This window comes from Balaenoptera acutorostrata, chromosome 8 (assembly GCF_949987535.1).
Source record: "Balaenoptera acutorostrata chromosome 8, mBalAcu1.1, whole genome shotgun sequence".
Taxonomy (NCBI): Eukaryota; Metazoa; Chordata; class Mammalia; order Artiodactyla; family Balaenopteridae; genus Balaenoptera; species Balaenoptera acutorostrata.
In genome coordinates this window covers 55695887-55715526 of record NC_080071.1, presented here as the reverse complement: position 1 = coordinate 55715526, position 19640 = coordinate 55695887, and the positions used below count along the sequence as shown (strand labels likewise).

Genomic DNA, 19640 nt, shown 5'->3' with positions numbered 1-19640 from the left:
AGGAGACTCTTAGAAGGTGATGGGAAGGGTATGCTCCACTGTTCACTAGAGTTTTGGAAAATAGAGCCAACTTATTTATCCTAATTTCTAAAGTTTTAAACCAGTTAAACTCCCCTTCCTGATCCTATGACCCTCTGGTTTCACTGCCTAGAGAGATAAGAACTGGCAACTGTTCCTTGTATATCCTTCTAGAAAAAGCTTTTTATATATGTGCATACGTGTAGATACATATTCATGTGTGTATACACCTATAAACACATGTGAGTATGCCTCCTTATTTAATGGGATCACTCTAGCTACTTCTGACTAAAGTTATGTTGTTTTCTAAGCCCTTTAACTTCACTTATGCATTAATACATGAAAAGAATGCAGACCATATAAGACAAAGAGAGTTAGGCATAATTATGGTCCTGGGTTGCCAATAAATGGTTCACTGTAAGATCACAGACCCATTTCCCATTTGGAAATATGTCGCTGTTCAAAACTCAGACTTGAATGGAAAGGAAATTTACCCGATTGTTTTACTCCGTTTTTCCAAAATAGCAATATCCCAATAAAATAAAAAATATCAACATTATCATCTATAAAAACCTGGCTTCTACCTCACTGCTGTGCTGGGCATCCACGACAAGGATTCTGGCCTGCCACTGGTCCACTTCTGCTTCCAGCTTCTGTACCCGCTGTTGATTTAGAGCCCTATAAATGAAGGGCACAGGGAGAGTGACCATAGAAAAGTACCACCTAGGAATGATACCACTGGGAGTTACAGGGCACCGTCCAAGAAGCCCAAATGGCATATGTAGTGGGCTACAGATAATCAGAATATCTGAGAGTTGGCAGGTGACAATTAGTAGCCTCAGCTTCAGGTTAAGAAACTAATTTTCCTATGGATTAAAAACTTGCCCCATTTATGATTCAATTTGGCTTTATATATTAAACTATCAGTACATGTTAATGACTAACTTATGGGCCGGTAACTTTATACTATATATATTACTAGTACAAAAATATATCACCTCTATATGGACTGGCTTGCTGTTGAGATTTCTGTTTTTTACCTAGAATTTTATTGTGAATAGTAAACTATTTTTAATACCATCCCCTTGACTTTTTTTAAGTTCAGAGGTAATACAGATTCATAATATGTAAAAAAAACAAGCACAATGAAGAATATAAAACTCACTCATTCTCCCATAACACAGAGGCAATATGTACCACTAATATATTACAATATGTCTTAGAGGTCTGATTAAACTCAAACCATTTGTTCATTAACCTAAAAGGGAAACTATTATGTAATTTTTGAAACATTCAAAGGAGTTCACTTATAAAACATGGCTAAAAGTAGTTCTCAGAATGATTCATCTAAAATAAATAGGATACTAATAAATGGATAATTAATTCAAACAGAAGTAGACACTTGGCTTTAATCTTGACAATTACCGTTCTGTAGACCCAAGGGCAGGTATAAATGGTGTAGAAAACAGCAAGGATAAAACAGCATATATCACATGAATTTCTAGAATACATACTTATTTACATCACTACAAAATATGAGAATTTTTGGATATCATTTTTATTTATAATTCCAGATTTTCCTGAATTTGCTACTTCTTTAAATACCATTTTACTACTTTATTTTCACAAGGGAATCAATATAAAGTGACTGTTTCTTGACTGCACACTGTTCTTTACTACAAGGCAGCAGAAAAATACAAGTACAAAGACAGAAAAATAATCTCTGGTACCTTTCTTTCTTGAGGCCTGCAATCTCTGAATCCCTCCGCCCAAGCTCTATTTGCACTTTTTCCAGAGCGCCTTGCATCTTACTGTGAGAAGCCAACACATTCTCCAACATGATTGTAACTTTGCAGTTGTCTTCTTTAGCTTCTGCCAGTTGTCGCTGGAAGTTTCCCACCTAATAGAAAATGAAATAAGACAAAGATATTTGATCCTTTCTGGTTATTCTTCTGCTGAGTCCCATGACTTCTAGAAGAGTATGGAAACCAGGTCTGGTAGAATGCTAAGAGGAATAATTAAAGTATATTTTATATTTATTTTGTTTCTTAAGTTATTCTGACTTTGAGAAAAAGAAAACTAGACCCTAGATCATACGGATCCTATGAAGAACTCTGCAGTGCGTCCTAACTATTGTCGTGTCACAGCACATATATTAACTAGAGATATAAGGACCAACAGCTTCTTGGGTCTAGAGGTGGTCCCAGACTGGCCTGTGGTAGCCCTCCTCAGCTATCTTACCATGGGGTCAGAAGAAGATAACACATCTGAAGCCATCAGAATTATCTGAGGAAAAAGGACCATAAGAGAAAGTGGAAGCTGCTGAAGAATGATGTAACTCACAGCCCTCTTCAGAGGGGCAAACTCTAGCACATGCTGTCAAGAAGTTTGGGATGTTACCTCTCTTCCCACTAAGCACACACACTGTTAAGCAGAAAGCATTTGGTAATTTTATTTAACATAAAATCTTAACAGTGTTATATCACATTAATAAAACATAAGTAGGTGGTTATTATTACCAAGGTCAGATGTGTTTCAACAGAAAAAAATAGGACTTTTGATTATTTTAAGACAGGAAGAAAAAAAAAACCATTGGGAGTTAAATCATGTATTTTTGAAGGAAATATTTTAGAGCTCTTCTAAAGTTACCCTTTCTTTAGGAAAAAAAAAAATCCTCCTCTGATCAATCCTCATTCTTTTTTACTAAAGGTAACAAGAAAGGAAAGAATATGGCTCATGAAAGATTTCAGAAGCGCTTCATTTCAGTAACAGACTTCAGAAAGGATTGATGTCTTGCCTTCTTGTTCTCCCTGCCCTCCAAAGCTTCGAGGTCACCTTTCAACTTCTGACTCTCTTTCAGGGCTGCAGCACGACCCTTCACAACTCGTGAGAGCTCCTCTTCATTCTTTTCAAGAATGGATTTCACCTTAGTAGAAAAAAAGAAATGATAAATGATTCTCCCAAAGCACAATCAGCAATTAGAATAAGACACAGCAATTTAGAAACCAAATTTAAAATGTTTAATTAAATATGCTTATATATTATTGTAAATAAAAACTAGCTTTAGTAGCTGTTTTTCCCCTTAAAACTACAAAGCAAAAAAAATCTGTTAATAAACATGGGCAAATCTCTAATATATGTCAATCTCTATGAAAGCGCAGAATGAAGGTAAGGGAGATAAGACAATGATGCTAAGATGAAAAACGGGGGAGAAACTGATTATCACAGAATTTGAAAATACAATGTAAATTAATATCATAAGAGCAAAGGTGAATAAGTACTAAATAGTGTCAAGAAAATAGTGTTACAGAAGTGTTCTAAATAGTGTCCTAATCCTAATTAGAAGTATTAGAATCTTACATCTCTGAAATACTTTTAGTATATCTACACAGTTATTTCAGATGATCATCATACTATTTTAAATACTACTCTTTTAAAAAATACTTTATCTTGAAATACAGACTCACAGGAGGTTACAAAATTAGTGCAGAGTCCCCATGCACTCTTTTCCCTGCTTCCAATGATGACATCTTATATTGTTGTAGTTCAACATTAAAACCAGGAAATTGACTTTAATGAGATTAACTAGACTACAAAACTTACAATTTTCACCATTTTTTTTAACCTGCATTCATCTGTGTATGCACACATGCACAGAGCTCTATGTAATTTGATCCCATGCACATATTCCTGTGATCACGACAATGAAGATACAGAACTGCTCCATTGCCGCAAAGAACTCACTTGTGCTACTTCTCTGTGTTCACACCCTCCCCCAAACTCATCCCATGTCCCCTGGCAACCACTTATTTGTTCTCTATCACTACTGTTTTTGTCATTTCAAGAATGTTATTTTAAACATTTAAAAATAATTAATTTTAGTATAATACATTCACATTTTTTAAAACAGCCTTACTGAGATATAGTTGACATACAATAAGCTATGTATACTTAAAGTGTACAATTTTGATATATGTATAAACCATAATCATGATAATGAACACTTCCATTATCCCAAAAGTTCCCTTATGCCTTTTTGTAATTTCCCCCACTTCTATCTCTCCCTGTTCCTACACATCCACCCAAGGCTACCACTGACCTGTTTTCTGTCACAATCAATTCACTTTTATTTTGTAGAGTTTTATGTAAGTGAAATCATATTTTATGTACTCATTTTTGAATGATTTTTCACTCAGCACAGTTAGTTTGAGATTCAATCAATCTTCTTTATGTATCAATACCTCTTCCTTTCTGTTGCTGAATAGTATTCTGCTAAACACTTGAGTTGTTCCAGTTTTAAGCTATTACAAGTATAGCTGCTCTGGGCAGTTGTATACAGATCTTTGTGTAGATATATGCTTTCATTTATCTTTGGTAAATGCATAGGAGTGGAATGGCTGGGTTGTAGTAATACGTCTTACTTTTAAAGAAACTACCAAACTATTTTCCAGAGTGGTTGAGCGATTTTACATTCCCTTCAGCAATGTATGAGAGTTCCTCCACATCTTCGCTAACACTTGGGGTAATCAGTTTTTCAATTTTAGACATTCTAATAGTGTGTGGTAGTATCTCACTGCAGTTCTAATTTGCATTTCCCTAATGACTGATGTTTAACATCTTTTCAAGTGCTTAGTTATCATCCATATATCTTTTTTGGTGAAACGTGTGTTCAAATACTTTGCGCCTTCTTTTTTTTTTTTTCGGATTGTTTTTCCTTCTTAGTGAGTTTTGAGAGTTTTTAATAAACTGTGGAGACAAGACCTTTATCAGATATGTGATTTGCAAATGTTTTTTCCCCCCAGCCTGTAGCTTTTCTCTTCATTTTCTTAACAATGTCTTTGAAGAGCATACGTTGTCAATGTTACATTTTTTCCTTTATGGATCATGCTTTTGATGTCAAATCTAAGAAATCTTTGTGTAATCCAAGATCACAATGGTTTCATCCTATGTTTCAGAAGTTTTACAGTTTTAGGTTTTACCTTTAGGGTTTTCATCCATTTTGAGTTAATTTTTATATATGGTAAGAGGTATGGATCAAAGGTATTTTGGTTTTTTGTTTTTGCATATGATACCCAATTGCTTCAGCACATTTGTTGAAAAGACCATCCTTTCTCTACTTTTACTTCTGTTGAAAATAAAATGTTCATAAAATTATTCTGGATGGGTAGCACATTCACATTACTCTTAAGGTACAAAAGGATAAAGTAAAAAATCTCCCAGCCACTCAGTTTCCTTCCTTGAAAATAATGTTGCCAATTTATTACGATTCATTTTAGAGAGACTCTATTCAAAAGTGAATACGTATGTATACTTCATCGCCCCAACCCTTTTGCACACAAATAGTAAAATACTCTGTATACTCTTCTGAACCTTGACTGTTTTAACCTAATAATAGATATGTTATGATTAAGATAAATATATCTTCAAACAGTATTCCAAACTATGGATACACCATGATTTATTTAGCCAGCCTCTTACTGATGGAATTTTGGTTTTTTCTAGTCTTTTGCTAATAACAAACAATACTTCAGAAAGTAACCTTGTAAACATGTCTTATGTACAAGCTAGTGTATCTGTAGGAAAAAGTACAACTGTGGGCATAAAGTGATAAACAAAGCCAAATTGCCCTCCACAGGAAAAGGGCACTCCAAACAGCAGCAAAGAAGAATGCCTTTTCCCCACATCTTCCTCAATATTATACTTCCTTATAACTTTTAACCTGTAACATTAAAAATACTTTAACTTCTTCTGTAAGGATTCAAGAATAGTACAAAAGATGCTAACTTATAAGGTTTTGAAAACCTATTGGATTTTGTTCTAGAAAAGTACATTAGGAAGAATATAGTTTTTATAATTTTACCAGTGTTTATAAAATATTTATAAATATGAAAAGGCCACTAGCAAAAGTGCTTACAAAAAGGGTCTAAATAGTAGTTAACTCTAGAAGACAAGCTATAGTACTTTCTATTTTTAAATACCAAACAAAGATGGATGCTCTAGTAAGTTTTCTTTGGAAAGTATTTTCCAGTGTTCAAGTTCTCAGGGCTTCTGTTTATGTATTTCTACTTTAAAATCACGCTTTACCCATTTTACTGTAAATATTAAGACTATTAGCATTAATTTTTAAAGTGAAAATTAGATTAAAAATCTCAATGGTTACTCTTAAGCCAAATATGACATTTCTGTGTCCAAAACAAAAATTAAGTATGCAATCGCCAGAATGATGGTTTTGATCTACATTATCAGTTTTTCCTGTTTGTGAAGAAGTTCTTTCCTTGTTATGACTCACACCTCCAAACGTTATCTTTCTAGATGTTACTACTTTTCTTCACTGTTGTATAAATCTGAAATTTCCTTATGATTTAATTTGTGGCCTTCACTTACCGAATCCCGGTAAAGAACATTTGGTGGCTCATCATTTATTAATGGTCTTGAGGCAAGAATGTCTATTTTACCTTCCAGTCTTCCCTCCATGGTTTTAATGGCATTCAAAAGAGTCTTTAGAGAGATCCTAGAGTCTCCCATCTCCTGAGAAGACCTCACAGAAGTCAGGGTAGGTGCAAAGGTCATGCGGCGTGTAGGGTTTGGCGTAACACTGGGCAAACCAACTGACGGAGTTCGTTCCTTTACATTGTTGACATGGGGCCTATAGCCTTCAAGGAATCTTGAAGACGCAGGCCTCTCTGGAGACTTCCTTCTTCTTGGAGGCATCACCAATTTAAAAAGACAACATCAACTAAACCTAGAATTACTTTTCAGTGAGTGCCCCCCCTTTACTATGAGAAACAACACAACGTTCTAAATGAAGCTGGGATGGAAAATATACTTAAAAATGTGTTCCTTTGCTTTCAGAATGAAGAAAATACTAGTGTAAAGTATGTCCTACGGAAGAAACAAAGCGTATCTAACGAGGTCCCCTTTACCAGTATAGTCAGACTGTTAGAACCCTAGCAGCATTCCATTTGAAGACACATTCTAGCTCCTTGGTTACCAAGGGTATACATACACAAACGTTACAGTTGAAGAAGTTACACATGCTTACACTGAGTGTTAAAAATTAAAAATAAATAATGTGATAAATTTGTAAATCATTGAAATGAATCACTTTCTTTTAGTAACATATTCCTGGATTATTTTCTTCACTAAATGTTTTATATATCTTCTTCATCTAATTTTCTCTGTTCATATGTTAAATTGTTATGTGACCTATGAACGGTTTTCAGTCTCAATAGCCACCATGCTAACAAGTAAGCACCTTCACTACTAATACCGCTTTCAAGTGTGCTATTGCAGGTGTATCTTGTTGGCAACGAGTTCTGCGTTTGCCTGTAATTAAAAACCCAAAGATACTTGGTTCCTCACGTCTGCCAAAAGTTTTAAGGCTCAAATTAAAAAACCACTTCCTCTATGATAGAGATTCTCGATGTTTTCATCATAATGATGTTCCCTATGCATGCTCACAATACAATCTATTTTGTTTCTGAAAGGCATAACCTTCTATTCTATAATAAAGTCTGCGGAGAACATTACTAATCCTGCAATTAGAGCATAAGCAAGTTGAATGTCCCAATACTGCTTCAGGCATCTTTATGCATTCTTCTGTGGTTGAGTGGAACCTTGTGCATCGAGGGTGTTTAAAAATTTTTTTGATAAATTGAGTCAAGTGAGAGAACATTCATCTTTCTGGGATCATATGGTGAGGTGGGGAGAAAGGCACCAATTTCTTAAAAGCTAAATAAAACAACATAGAAGCAATCTGTTTTATAGCTATTAATCACACCTGAGCATATCTGCCCTCTAGTGCCTTATTCAACTTGCGTAGATGGTCATTCTGTGAACTGGTTTCAGTAAAAGAATGTAGTTGTTCTTCTAGCTGCTTAACTTTTATCTAGAGGAAAAACAGAAGAATAAAGAAACAAGTCTTATTAATGAAATATATATATATATATACATATATATATATATATATATATATATATACATATATATATATATATATATATACTCCAAAACAGAAAAAAAATGTCACAAGTTTTGCAAAAAAAAAAAAAAATCACAGAAAATCCTTAAAACTTGTAAAAAGCAACCCTAAGTTTTTCTAATGATGCTATTTCAACTAAAATAGCTATTTCAACAAATAAAAGTAGACTATAGCCCTATACATGTACTGAGATAATTCATTTGGTTTATAGCATTTATGGAAACTCCAGATTAACATGACTCATGAATATAACAGTGAAACTTTGTGGGTAAAATATTTCAATTTTAAAGGAATTGTGGTATCTAGTATTCAAAACCCTTTGTGAGTACGGATAATTAGAATTGTCAATATGTAAGGAGACAAGAGTCTTGTGTTTACCCACAAAGAATTACGAAAGTTGAATTAACAGAATTCTTATAGGCTGAATTATACTTGAAAACTAACTCATAAAGCTGACTACTCACATCTTTCACTTTAAAGAAAAGATGATTTGGGGGAATAAAATCATTAATATTTACTCACAAATCTCCAAATTGTGTGTTTTTCTACATTTTCTTCCTCTTATTCCCAATCCTCTCAATACAAATCAACAATTAACATTACTGAGCCTATCTCTGAATCAGAAAAAATTTCATCCAAAATTTTTAATTTAAATCAACTTTTTCCTCTCTCAGTATCTTTTCTTGTTTCCCACCTCTGAAGGGCAAACTCCTCTTGGTTGTAGCCACTGATTGTTTTCAAGAACTGTTACAATTTGAGTGCTAATATTTAGTTTTTTTTAGAAAGGCTACATGAAAACACATTTTGTCTCAGGAAATCTCTCTTGTTCCATCAGCAGAATCCTTCTTTTTCTCATCTTTGCCTGTTTCTGGTGCTCTTTTCCAGTGTACAGTATAAAACATGTTCCATGGCTCCCCCTTAAGTGTATTCACTTAAGGTTCAGAATTAGAATGGCTGCCTCTAAAGGGAGGTATTGATTCAACAATTATTCTCATTTTAAACGTAAGCAAACTTCTGTTAACCTTAGAACTCCATGGAAAATACTGATGAACACTCAAGAATTTTAGATTTGCCTCTCTTCAAACAAAACACAGAATATCCTTATTCCACAATATTTCTCAGGTAATTTACGCTACCCCCAGTCTCAGAGTACTCAATAAAATGCCCTGAAACTTGTCAGATGGCATGTTCTCATCTATAAAGCACTTTACTTTTTATACTGGGTTTCTTTTTTGGAAGGATTTCTAATTCAGGACATTGAAATGGGGAAGAACACAGAAGCAAATAAATCCTGTTGCCCTCAGAGATCTGATGTTTCTGTGTCATTAAAATCCAAGTAGCTTCCATAGCTAGCTTACCAGGGCAGTCTCGGAAATACCGGTATTTAGGTCAAGGTCATATCCTATTGTTTCAAATGATCTAAATATATATAGATACATATTTTTAAAAATTGAGGTATAGTTGATTTATAATATTATGTAAGTTTCAACTATACAACATAGTGATTCACAATTTTTAAAGATTATACTCCATTTATAGTTATTATAAAATATTGGCTATATTCCATGTGACGTACAATATATCCTTGTAGCTTATTTTATACACAGTAGTCTGTACTTCTTAATCTCCTACCCTAATATTGCCCCTTACATATACTTTCTAATATAAAACTATAAAAACATAACACTATAGAAACTGTGAGATACCTAAGAAATGGATGAAAAGGAAAACTTATTTTTATGTGTTTTATAATGCAAGTATTCTAAATTAATGCTATTAATAAATTTCCTAGGTTTTTTCTTCTTCGATACATATGATAAGTTGGAAATAAAGTGGAACAAGCCTACAACGTTACCCCAAAGTTTGAAATGAGCTAGAGTTGAAACAACCTAAACTGCCAGTTAAGTATTTTGACTAGAAGTATGAAAATACATTCATAAAACTGATAATTTCAGCACAGCACCCTTAATAATATTCATATAATTCCATGCAGCAATTCAAACCAAAAAAGTACAACAACAAACAACATGGATGAATCTCTCAATTATAATGCTGGGTGAAAGAAACAAAACACACAAAAAGTATATACTGTATTATTATATAAAGTTCAGAAATTAATCTGGGGTATTAGAAGTCAGGATGATGGATAGTAACATCATGGGGGACAGTGACTGAAAAAGGCTATGAAATGGGTTCTGGGTGCTGGGAATATTCTGTGTGCTGGTCACATGGGTACCTCTACTTTGTGAAAATCCATTAGCTGTACCCTGTGTACTTTTCTGTATAATATGTTATAGTTCAATAAAAATTTACTAAAAAAAAACAAACAAAACCTTTAAATAATCTCTAAATTAAGGTCACAAATGCAGCTGCTCCTAAGGGGATAGGCAGCTAACATAATATTTGAATCCAGTTGGTATAAGACTGATGGGGCCAGTGGTAGATTAAAGTGAGCATAAAGCGCTAACTAACATATGTTTAAAGACAAGAAAAAAGTGTTGGGCTTCCCTGGTGGTGCAGTGGTTAAGAATCCTCCTGCCAATGCAGGGGACACGGGTTCGATCCCTGGTCCAGGAAGATCCCCTATGCTGCGGAGCAGCTAAGCCTGTGCGCCACAACTACTGGGCCTGCGCTCTAGAACCCGCGAGCCACAACTACTGAAGCCCGCAGGCCTAGAGCCTATGCTCCGCAACAAGAGAAGCCACCACAATGAGAAGCCCACGCACCGCAATGAAGAGTAGCCCCAGCTCACCGCAACTAGAGACAGCCTGAGTGCAGCAATGAAGACCCAACGCAGCCAAAAATAAATAAATTAATTAAATAAATTTATTAAAAAATATGTTGGAAATCTTTCAGGCATATATAGTAACATCCCTTCTATTCATCACTCAACTTAAAAAGAATAAAACATTACTAATATAGTTGAAACCCTCTGTGTAGCCTAATCCAACTAAATCTCTTCCATCCTGGAGTTAACTACTATCCTGAATTTGGTGTTTTATCATTCCTATTCCTTTTTAATAATTTTACTATAAATGAATCCCTAAACAGTATGTAGTATTATTTTATGAGATTCATCCATGTTAACACATGACACTATACATCCTCTTATATAGACTGCTTTCTAAACTGGTATAATTACTTTTAGGAGAAATTTGACAAACTCTAGTAAATTTCAATTTATGTACATCATACAACCCAGCAATTCTCCTCCTAAGAATTATACCTAGAATAGAGAATATTTTGGGTAAGTACAAAGACATGTACAAGAATTCATTATATCAGCATTATTTGCAAACAATTGAAAACTGCCTAAATATCCATCGACATAAGAAAGGATAAATTGAGTAGGAACCAAGATGGTGGAGTAGAAGGACGTGCTCTCACTCCCTCTTGCGAGAACACCAGAATCACAACTGGCTGCTGGACAATCATCGACAGGAAGACACTGGAACTCACCAAAAAAGATACCCCACGTCCAAAGACAGAGGAGAAGCCACAGTGAGACGGTAGGAGGGGCACAATCAGAGTAAAATCAAATCCCATAACTGCTGGGTGGGTGACTCACAGACTGGCAAACACTTATACCACAGAAGTCCACCCACTGGAGTGAAGGTTCTGAGCCCCACGTCAGGCTTCCCAACCTGGGGGTCTGGCAACAGGAGGAGGAATTCCTAGAGAATCAGACTTTGAAGCCTAGTGGGAATTGATTGCAGGACTTTGACAGGACTGGGGGAAACAGAGACCCCACTCTTGGAGGGCACACACAAAGTAGTGTGCACATCGGGACCCAGGGGAAGGAGCAGTGACCCTGGGGGAGACTGAACCAGACCTACCTGCTGGTGTTAGGGGGTCTCCTGCAGAGGTGGGGGGTGGCTCTATTTCACCGTGGGGACAAGGACACTGGCAGCGGAGGTTCTGGGAAGTGCTCCTTGGCGTGAGCCCTCCCAGAGTCTGCCATTAACCCCACCAAAAGCCCAGGTGGGCTCCAGTGTTGGGTTGCCTCAGGCAAAACAACCAACAGGGAGGGAACCCAGCCCCACCCATCAACAGTCAAGTGGATTAAAGTTTTACGGAGCTCTGACCACCACAGCAACAGTCAGCTCTACCCACCACCAGAGCCTCCCATCAAGCCTCTTAGATAGCCTCAACCACCAGAGGGCAGACAGCAGAAGCAAGAAAAACTACAATCCTGCAGCCTGTGGAACAAAAACCACAGTTACAGAAAGATAGACAAGATGAAAAGGCAGAGGGCTATGTACCAGATGAAGGAACAAGAAAAAACCCCAGAAAAACAACTAAATGAAGTGGAGATAGGCAACCTTCCAGAAAAAGAATTCAGAATAATGATAGTGAAGATGGTCCAGGACCTCGGAATAAGAATGGATGCAAAGATTGAGAGGATGCAAGAAATGATTAACAAAGACCTAGAAGAATTAAAGAACAAACAAACAGAGATGACCAATACAATAACTGAAATGAAAACTACACTAGAAGGAATCAATAGCAGAAATAACTGAGGCAGAAGAACGGATAAGTGACCTGGAAGACAGAATGGTGGAATTCACTGCTGTGGAACAGACTAAAGAAAAAAGAATGAAAAGAAATGAAGACAGCCTAAGAGACCTCTGGGACAACATTAAACGCAACAACATTTGCATTATACGGGTCCCAGAAGGAGAAGAGAGAGAGAAAGGACCAGAGAAAATATTTGAAGAGATTATAGTCGAAAACTTCCCTAACATGGGAAAGGAAATAGCCACCCAAGTCCAGGAAGTGCAGCGAGTCCCATACAGGATAAACCCAAGGAGAAACATGCCAAGACACAGAGTAATCAAATTGGCAAAAATTAAAGACAAAGAAAAATTATTGAAAGCAGCAAGGGAGGGGCTTCCCTGGTGGCGCAGTGGTTGAGAATCTGCCTGCTAATGCAGGGGACACGGGTTCGAGCCCTGGTCTGGGAAGATCCAACATGCCGCGGAGCAACTGGGCCCGTGAGCCACAATTACTGAGCCTGCGCGTCTGGAGCCTGTGCTCCGCAACAAGAGAGGCCGCGATAACGTGAGGCCCGCGTACCGCGATGAAGAGTGAACTCCACTTGCCGCAACTAGAGAAAGCCCTCGCACAGAAACGAAGACCCAACACAGCCTTAAAAATAAATAAATAAATAAATAAAAATTAAAAAAAAAAAAAAAAGAAAGCAGCAAGGGAAAAACGACAAATAACATACGAGGGAACTCCCATAAGGTTAACAGCTGATTTCTCAGCAGAAACTCTACAAGCCAGAAGGGAGTGGCATGATATACTTAAAGTGATGAAAGGGAAGAACGTACAACCAAGATTACTCTACCCCGCAAGGATCTCATTCAGATTTAATGGAGAAATCAAAAGCTTTACAGACAAGCAAAAGCTAAGAGAATTCAGTACCACCAAATCAGCTCTACAACAAATGCTAAAGGAACTACTCTAAGTGGGAAACACAAGAGAAGAAAAGGACCTACAAAAACAAACCCAAAACAATTAAGAAAATGGTCATAGGAACATACATATCGATAATTACCTCAAACGTGAATGGATTAAATGCTCCAACCAAAAGACACCGGCTTGCTGAATGGATACAAAAACAAGACCCATATATATGCTGTCTACAAAAGACCCACTTCAGACCTAGGGACACATACAGACTGAAAGTGAGGGGATGGAAAAAGATATTCCATGCAAATGGAAATCAAAAGAAAGCTGGAGTAGCTATACTCATATCAGATAAAATAGACTGTGAAATAAAGAATGTTACAAGAGACAAGGAAGGACACCACATAATGATCAAGGGATCAATCCAAGAAGAAGCTATAACAATTATAAATATATATGCACCCAACATAGGAGCACCTCAATACATAAGGCAACTGCTAACAGCTATAAAAGAGGAAATCGACAGTAACACAATAATAGTGGGGGACTTTAACACCTCACTTACACCAATGGACAGATCATCCAAAATGAAAATAAATAAGGAAACACAAGCTGTAAATGACACAATAGACCAGATAGATTTAATTGATATTGATAGGACATTCCATCCAAAAACAGCAGATTACACTTTCTTCTCGAGTGCGCACGGAACATTCTCCAGGAGAGATCACATCTTGGGTCACAAATCAAGCCTCAGTAAACTTAAGAAAATTGAAATCATATCAAGCATCTTTTCTGACCACAACGCTATGAGATTAGAAATGAATTACAGGGAAAAAACCGTAAAAAACACAGACACATGGAGGCTACACAATACGTAACTAAATAACCAAGAGATTACTGAAGAAATCAAAGAGGAAATCAAAAAATACCTAGAGACAAATGACAATGAAAACACGATGATCCAAAACCTATGGGATGCAGCAAAAGCAGTTCTAAGAGGGAAGTTTATAGCTATACAAGCCTACCTCAAGAAACAAGAAAAATCTCAAGTAAACAATCTAACCTTACACCTAAAGGAACTAGAGAAAGAAGAACAAACAAAACCCAAAGTTAGCAGAAGGAAAGAAATCATAAAGATCAGAGTGGAAATAAATGAAATAGAAACAAAGAAAACAATAGCAAAGATCAATAAAACTAAAAGCTGGTTCTTTGAGAAGATAAACAAAATTGATAAGCCATTAGCCAGACTCATTAAGAAAAGGAGGGAGAGGACTCAAATCAATAAAATTAGAAATGAAAAAGGAGAAGTTACAACAGACACCGCAGAAATACAAAGCATCCTAAGAGACTACTACAAGCAACTCTATGCCAATAAAATGGACAACCTGGAAGAAATGGACAAATTCTTAGAAAGGTATAACCTTCCAAGACTGAACCAGGAAGAAACAGAAAATATGAACAGACCAATCACAAGTAATGAAATTGAAACTGTGATTAAAAATCTTTCAACAAACAAAAGTCCAAGACCAGATGGCTTCACAGGTGAATTTTATCAAACATTTAGAGAAGAGCTAACACCCATCCTTCTCAAACTCTTCCAAAAAATTGCAGAGGAAGGAACACTCCCAAACTCATTCTCTGAGGCCACCATCACCCTGATACCAAAACCAGACAAAGATACTACAAAAAAAGAAAATTACAGACCAATATCACTGATGAACATAGATGCAAAAATCCTCAACAAAATACTAGCAAACAGAATCCAACAACACATTAAACGGATCATACACCACGATCAAGTGGGATTTATCCCAGGGATGCAAGGATTCTTCAATATACGCAAATCAATCAATGTGATACACCATAGTAACAAATTGAAGAATAAAAACCATATGATCATCTCAATAGATGCAGAAAAAGCTTTTGACAAAATTCAACACCCACTTATGATAAAAACTCTCCAGAAAGTGGGCACAGAGGGAACCTACCTCAACATAATAAAGGCCATATATGACAAACCTACGGCAAACATCATTCTCAATGGTGAAAAACTGGAAGCATTTCCTCTAAGATCAGGAACGAGACAAAGATGTCCACTCTCACCACTATTATTCAACATAGTTCTGGAAGTCCTAGCCACGGCAATCAGAGAAGAAAAAGAAATAAAAGGAATACAAATTGGAAAAGAAGAAGTAAAACTGTCACTGTTTGCAGATGACATGATACTATATATAGAGAATCCTAAAAATGCCACCAGAAAACTCCTAGAGGTAATCAATGAATTTGGTAAAGTTGCAGGATACAAAACTAATGCACAGAAATCTCTTGCATTCCTATACACTAATGATGAAAAATCTGAAAGAGAAATTATGGAAACACTCCCATTTACCACTGCAACAAAAAGAATAAAATACCTAGGAATAAACCTACCTAGGGAGACAAAAGACCTGTATGCAGATAACTATAAGACACTGATGAAAGAAATTAAAGATGATACCAACAGATGGAGAGATATACCATGTTCTTGGATTGGAAGAATCAATATTGTGACAATGACTATACTACCCAAAGCAATCTACAGATTCAATGCAATCCCTATCAAATTACCAATGGCATTTTTTACGGAACTAGAACAAATCATCTTAAAATTTGTATGGAGACACAAAAGACCCCGAATAGCCAAAGCAGTCTTGAGGGAAAAAAACGGAGCTGGAGGAATCAGACTCCCTGACTTCAGACTATACTACAAAGCTACAGTAATCAAGATAATATTATACTGGCACAAAAACAGAAACATAGATCAATGGAACAAGATAGAAAGCCCAGAGATAAACCCACGCACCTATGGTCAACTAATCTATGACAAAGGAGGCAAAGATATACAATGGAGAAAAGACAGTCTCTTCAATAAGTGGTGCTGGTAAAACTGGACAGCTACATGTAGAAGAATGAAATTAGAACACTCCCTAACACCATACACAAAATTAACTCAAAATGGATTAGAGACCTAAATGTAAGACTGGACACTATAAAACTCTTAGAGGAAAACATAGGAAGAACACTCTATGACATAAATCACAGCAAGATCTTTTTTGATTCCTTTCCTAGAGTAACGGAAATAAAAACAAAAGAAACAAATGGGACCTAATGAAACTTCAAAGCTTTTGCACAGCAAAGGAAACCATAAACAAGACGAAAAGACAACACTCAGAATGGGAGAAAATATTTGCAAACAAATCAACGGACAAAGGATTAATCTCCAAAATATATAAACAGCTCATGCAGCTCAATATTAAAGAAACAAACAACCCAATCCAAAAATGGGCAGAAGACCTAAATAGACATTTCTCCAAAGAAGACATACAGATGGCCACGAAGCACATGAAAAGATGCTCAACATCACTAATTATTAGAGAAATGCAAATCAAAACTACAATGAGGTATCACCTCACACCAGTTAGAATGGGCATCATCAGAAAATCTACAAACAACAAATGCTGGAGAGGGTGCGGAGAAAAGGGAACCCTCTTGCACTGTTGGTGGGGATGTAAATTGATACAGCCACTATGGAGAACAGTATGGAGGTTCCTTAAAAAACTAAAAATAGAATTACCATATGATCCAGCAATCCCACTACTGGGCGTATACCCAGAGAAAACCATAATTCAAAAAGACACATGCACCCCAATGTTCATTGCAGCACTATTTACAATAGCCAGGTCATGGAAGGAACCTAAATGCCCATCGACAGACAAATGGATAAAGAAGTTGCGGTACATATATACGATGGAATATTACTCAGCCATAAAAAGGAACGAAATTGAGTCAGTTGTTGAGACGTGGATGGATCTAGAGACTGTCATACAGAGTGAAGTAAGTCAGAAAGAGAAAAACAAATATCGTATATTAACGCATGTATGTGGAACCTAGAAAAATGGTACAGATGAGCCGGTTTGCAGGGCAGAAGTTGAGACACAGATGTAGAGAACACACATATGGACACCAAGGGGGGAAAACTGCGGTGGGGTGGGGATGGTGGTGTGCTGAATTGGGCGATTGGGATTGACATGTATACACTGATGTGTATAAAATTGATGACTAATAAGAACCTGCAGTACAAAAAAACAAACAAACAAAACAACTAATACTAAACTTTCATTGGGTTATTTGTATGGAAATATGCTAATATAAATGTTTCAGACATTACATGAAATTTCTAAAAATCTTATATGTTCTGGTATAATGTTATAAGTCATAATTCTAGTTATCATTTTAAAATGTATATCTCAGAAATAACTAAATTTCCTTGTCAATTGCATTATTATGAACTTTCATCAAATCTTTAACCGTGATCATTTTTAAGTCTTTTGTCATTTACAGACAGTCCTAGGTGTACTCTGATGCTTTTGCAAATATGTTCCTATAAAAGGGTTTCATCTTCAAGGAATTCATGGAAAAGACTCTGACAAGTACAGGTTTCTGGTAACTGACTGTACTGCTGAACTGAATGAATAAGCATTTTCAGAACTCTAACGAAAAACTGATGAACTCATAAAAGTGCTAACAAAAGATCAAGATGAAAAAAAAATTAATTACATGGGACTGAGTGAACTGATGAGGATGATTATAATTTTTGTGACTTTCTGTTTGAATTTAAAATAATAATAATAATTTTCAGTGAAAGATACAAATGCAGGTAGAGGGAATAAATTGAGTTCCCTATGGAAAAAAAAAAAAAAGAAAGGATAAATACATTTGGGCATATTTAGATAATGAAATAGTATACAGCACTATATATGAAACTGAAATCATGTTTGAGTGTGAGGTGACAGTTTCTAACAGTCTGCATTAAAACCTAAAACCCGGTATTTACATCATTAAGTCAATTTTGACAATGTAATATTTTATCTAATATGGTTCATATGTGATATTTTAATCGATTATAATCCAATTGAGAGAACACACAGCAGACTATTGTTTTCATTATATTTAATATGTAGCTCTTCTTTTAGATTATCTTGTGAGAGTAATATGGTATACATTTACAATAGCCAAGACATAGAAGCAACCAAGATATCCATCAATAGATGAATGGATAAAGAAGATGTGTGTGTATGTATATATATATGGATATATATACACACACACACAATGGTCTATTACTCAGCCATAAAAAAGAATGAACTAATGCCATTTGCAGCAATATGGATGGCCCTAGAGACTATCATACTAAGTGAAGTAAGTCAGACAGAGAAAGAAAAATACCATATGATATCACTTATATGTGGATTCTAAAATATGATACAAATGAACTTATTTACAAAACAGAAACAGACTCATAGGCATAAAAAACAAACTTATGGTTACCAAAGGAGAAAGTGCGGGGGGAAGATAAATTAGGAGTTTGGGAGTGGCAGATGCAAGCTACTGTGTATAAAATAAACAAACAGGTCCTACTATGTAGCACAGGGAGCTATATTTAATATTTTTAAATAAAGTATAATGGAAAAGAATATGAAAAAGAACATATATATACACACATATATATAAAATTGAGCCACTTTGCTGTACACCAGCAACTAACACAAGATTGTCAATTAAAAAAAAAAAAAGAATAATGTGCTATATAAGAGCACTTTCCCTTGGGCTGATGAGGTCAGTGCCTTTTGGAATGTGCCAGCCCAAGGCATGACATAAAAACACCAGTGAATCAATAGTTTCAAAAGTGTTTCACCTTACAAAGGCTATCAAAAAGCTTCAGCCCTTATTACAGGAATGGGCAGAAAAAAAGGCATGTATTTTCCTTAAGATTATAAGGATGATCTCTAACATGTTATCAAGGTTTAAAAGGTTAGATAGGTAACATCAGACTCACTAATAAATCTTAAAATGTATTCCACTCCCAGCTAAAATTTGGCTTCAAGGGTTTAAGATTTGGCTATGAGTATTTAAGATTTTTCCCACACACTTAGAAATATACTTCATTTCTCTTGGGAAAGCTAAAAGCAGGTCAAAATCATGGGCCACAGCTTCTATGAGATGATTAGTGTCACAAAGGAGAAAGTATATACCCAGCCTATTACACTGATCACCTTTCCCAGTGAGAAGTAAATAACAGAGGTGTACTTCCCCAGCTCATTTCATAGGTGAATAAGATGAAACAAGAAAATTAAGACTTGTGCAAGGTTACAAAAGAAAGATCATTATACTTAAGTGCATCGCTGCC

At 35.8% G+C, this 19640-nt stretch overlaps 1 protein-coding gene across 11 annotated transcripts in view; it reads right to left on the bottom strand.

The window, feature by feature from the left end:
• Positions 1–19640, bottom strand: part of CCDC150 (coiled-coil domain containing 150) — a 114446-nt gene that overhangs the window by 15897 nt on the left and 78909 nt on the right. For 8 of the 11 annotated variants that reach the window (XM_057550641.1, XM_057550639.1, XM_057550645.1 and 5 more), the window contains 4 exons: positions 7799–7906; positions 2816–2944; positions 1749–1918; positions 603–696 (listed from right to left, as the gene is read on the bottom strand). In XM_057550641.1, the coding sequence (XP_057406624.1) occupies positions 603–696; positions 1749–1918; positions 2816–2944; positions 7799–7906 (501 nt within the window). The remainder of the gene's footprint in view (positions 1–602; positions 697–1748; positions 1919–2815; positions 2945–7798; positions 7907–19640) is intronic. The other 3 variants (XM_057550644.1, XM_057550647.1, XM_057550648.1) reach the window with 1 other exon arrangement.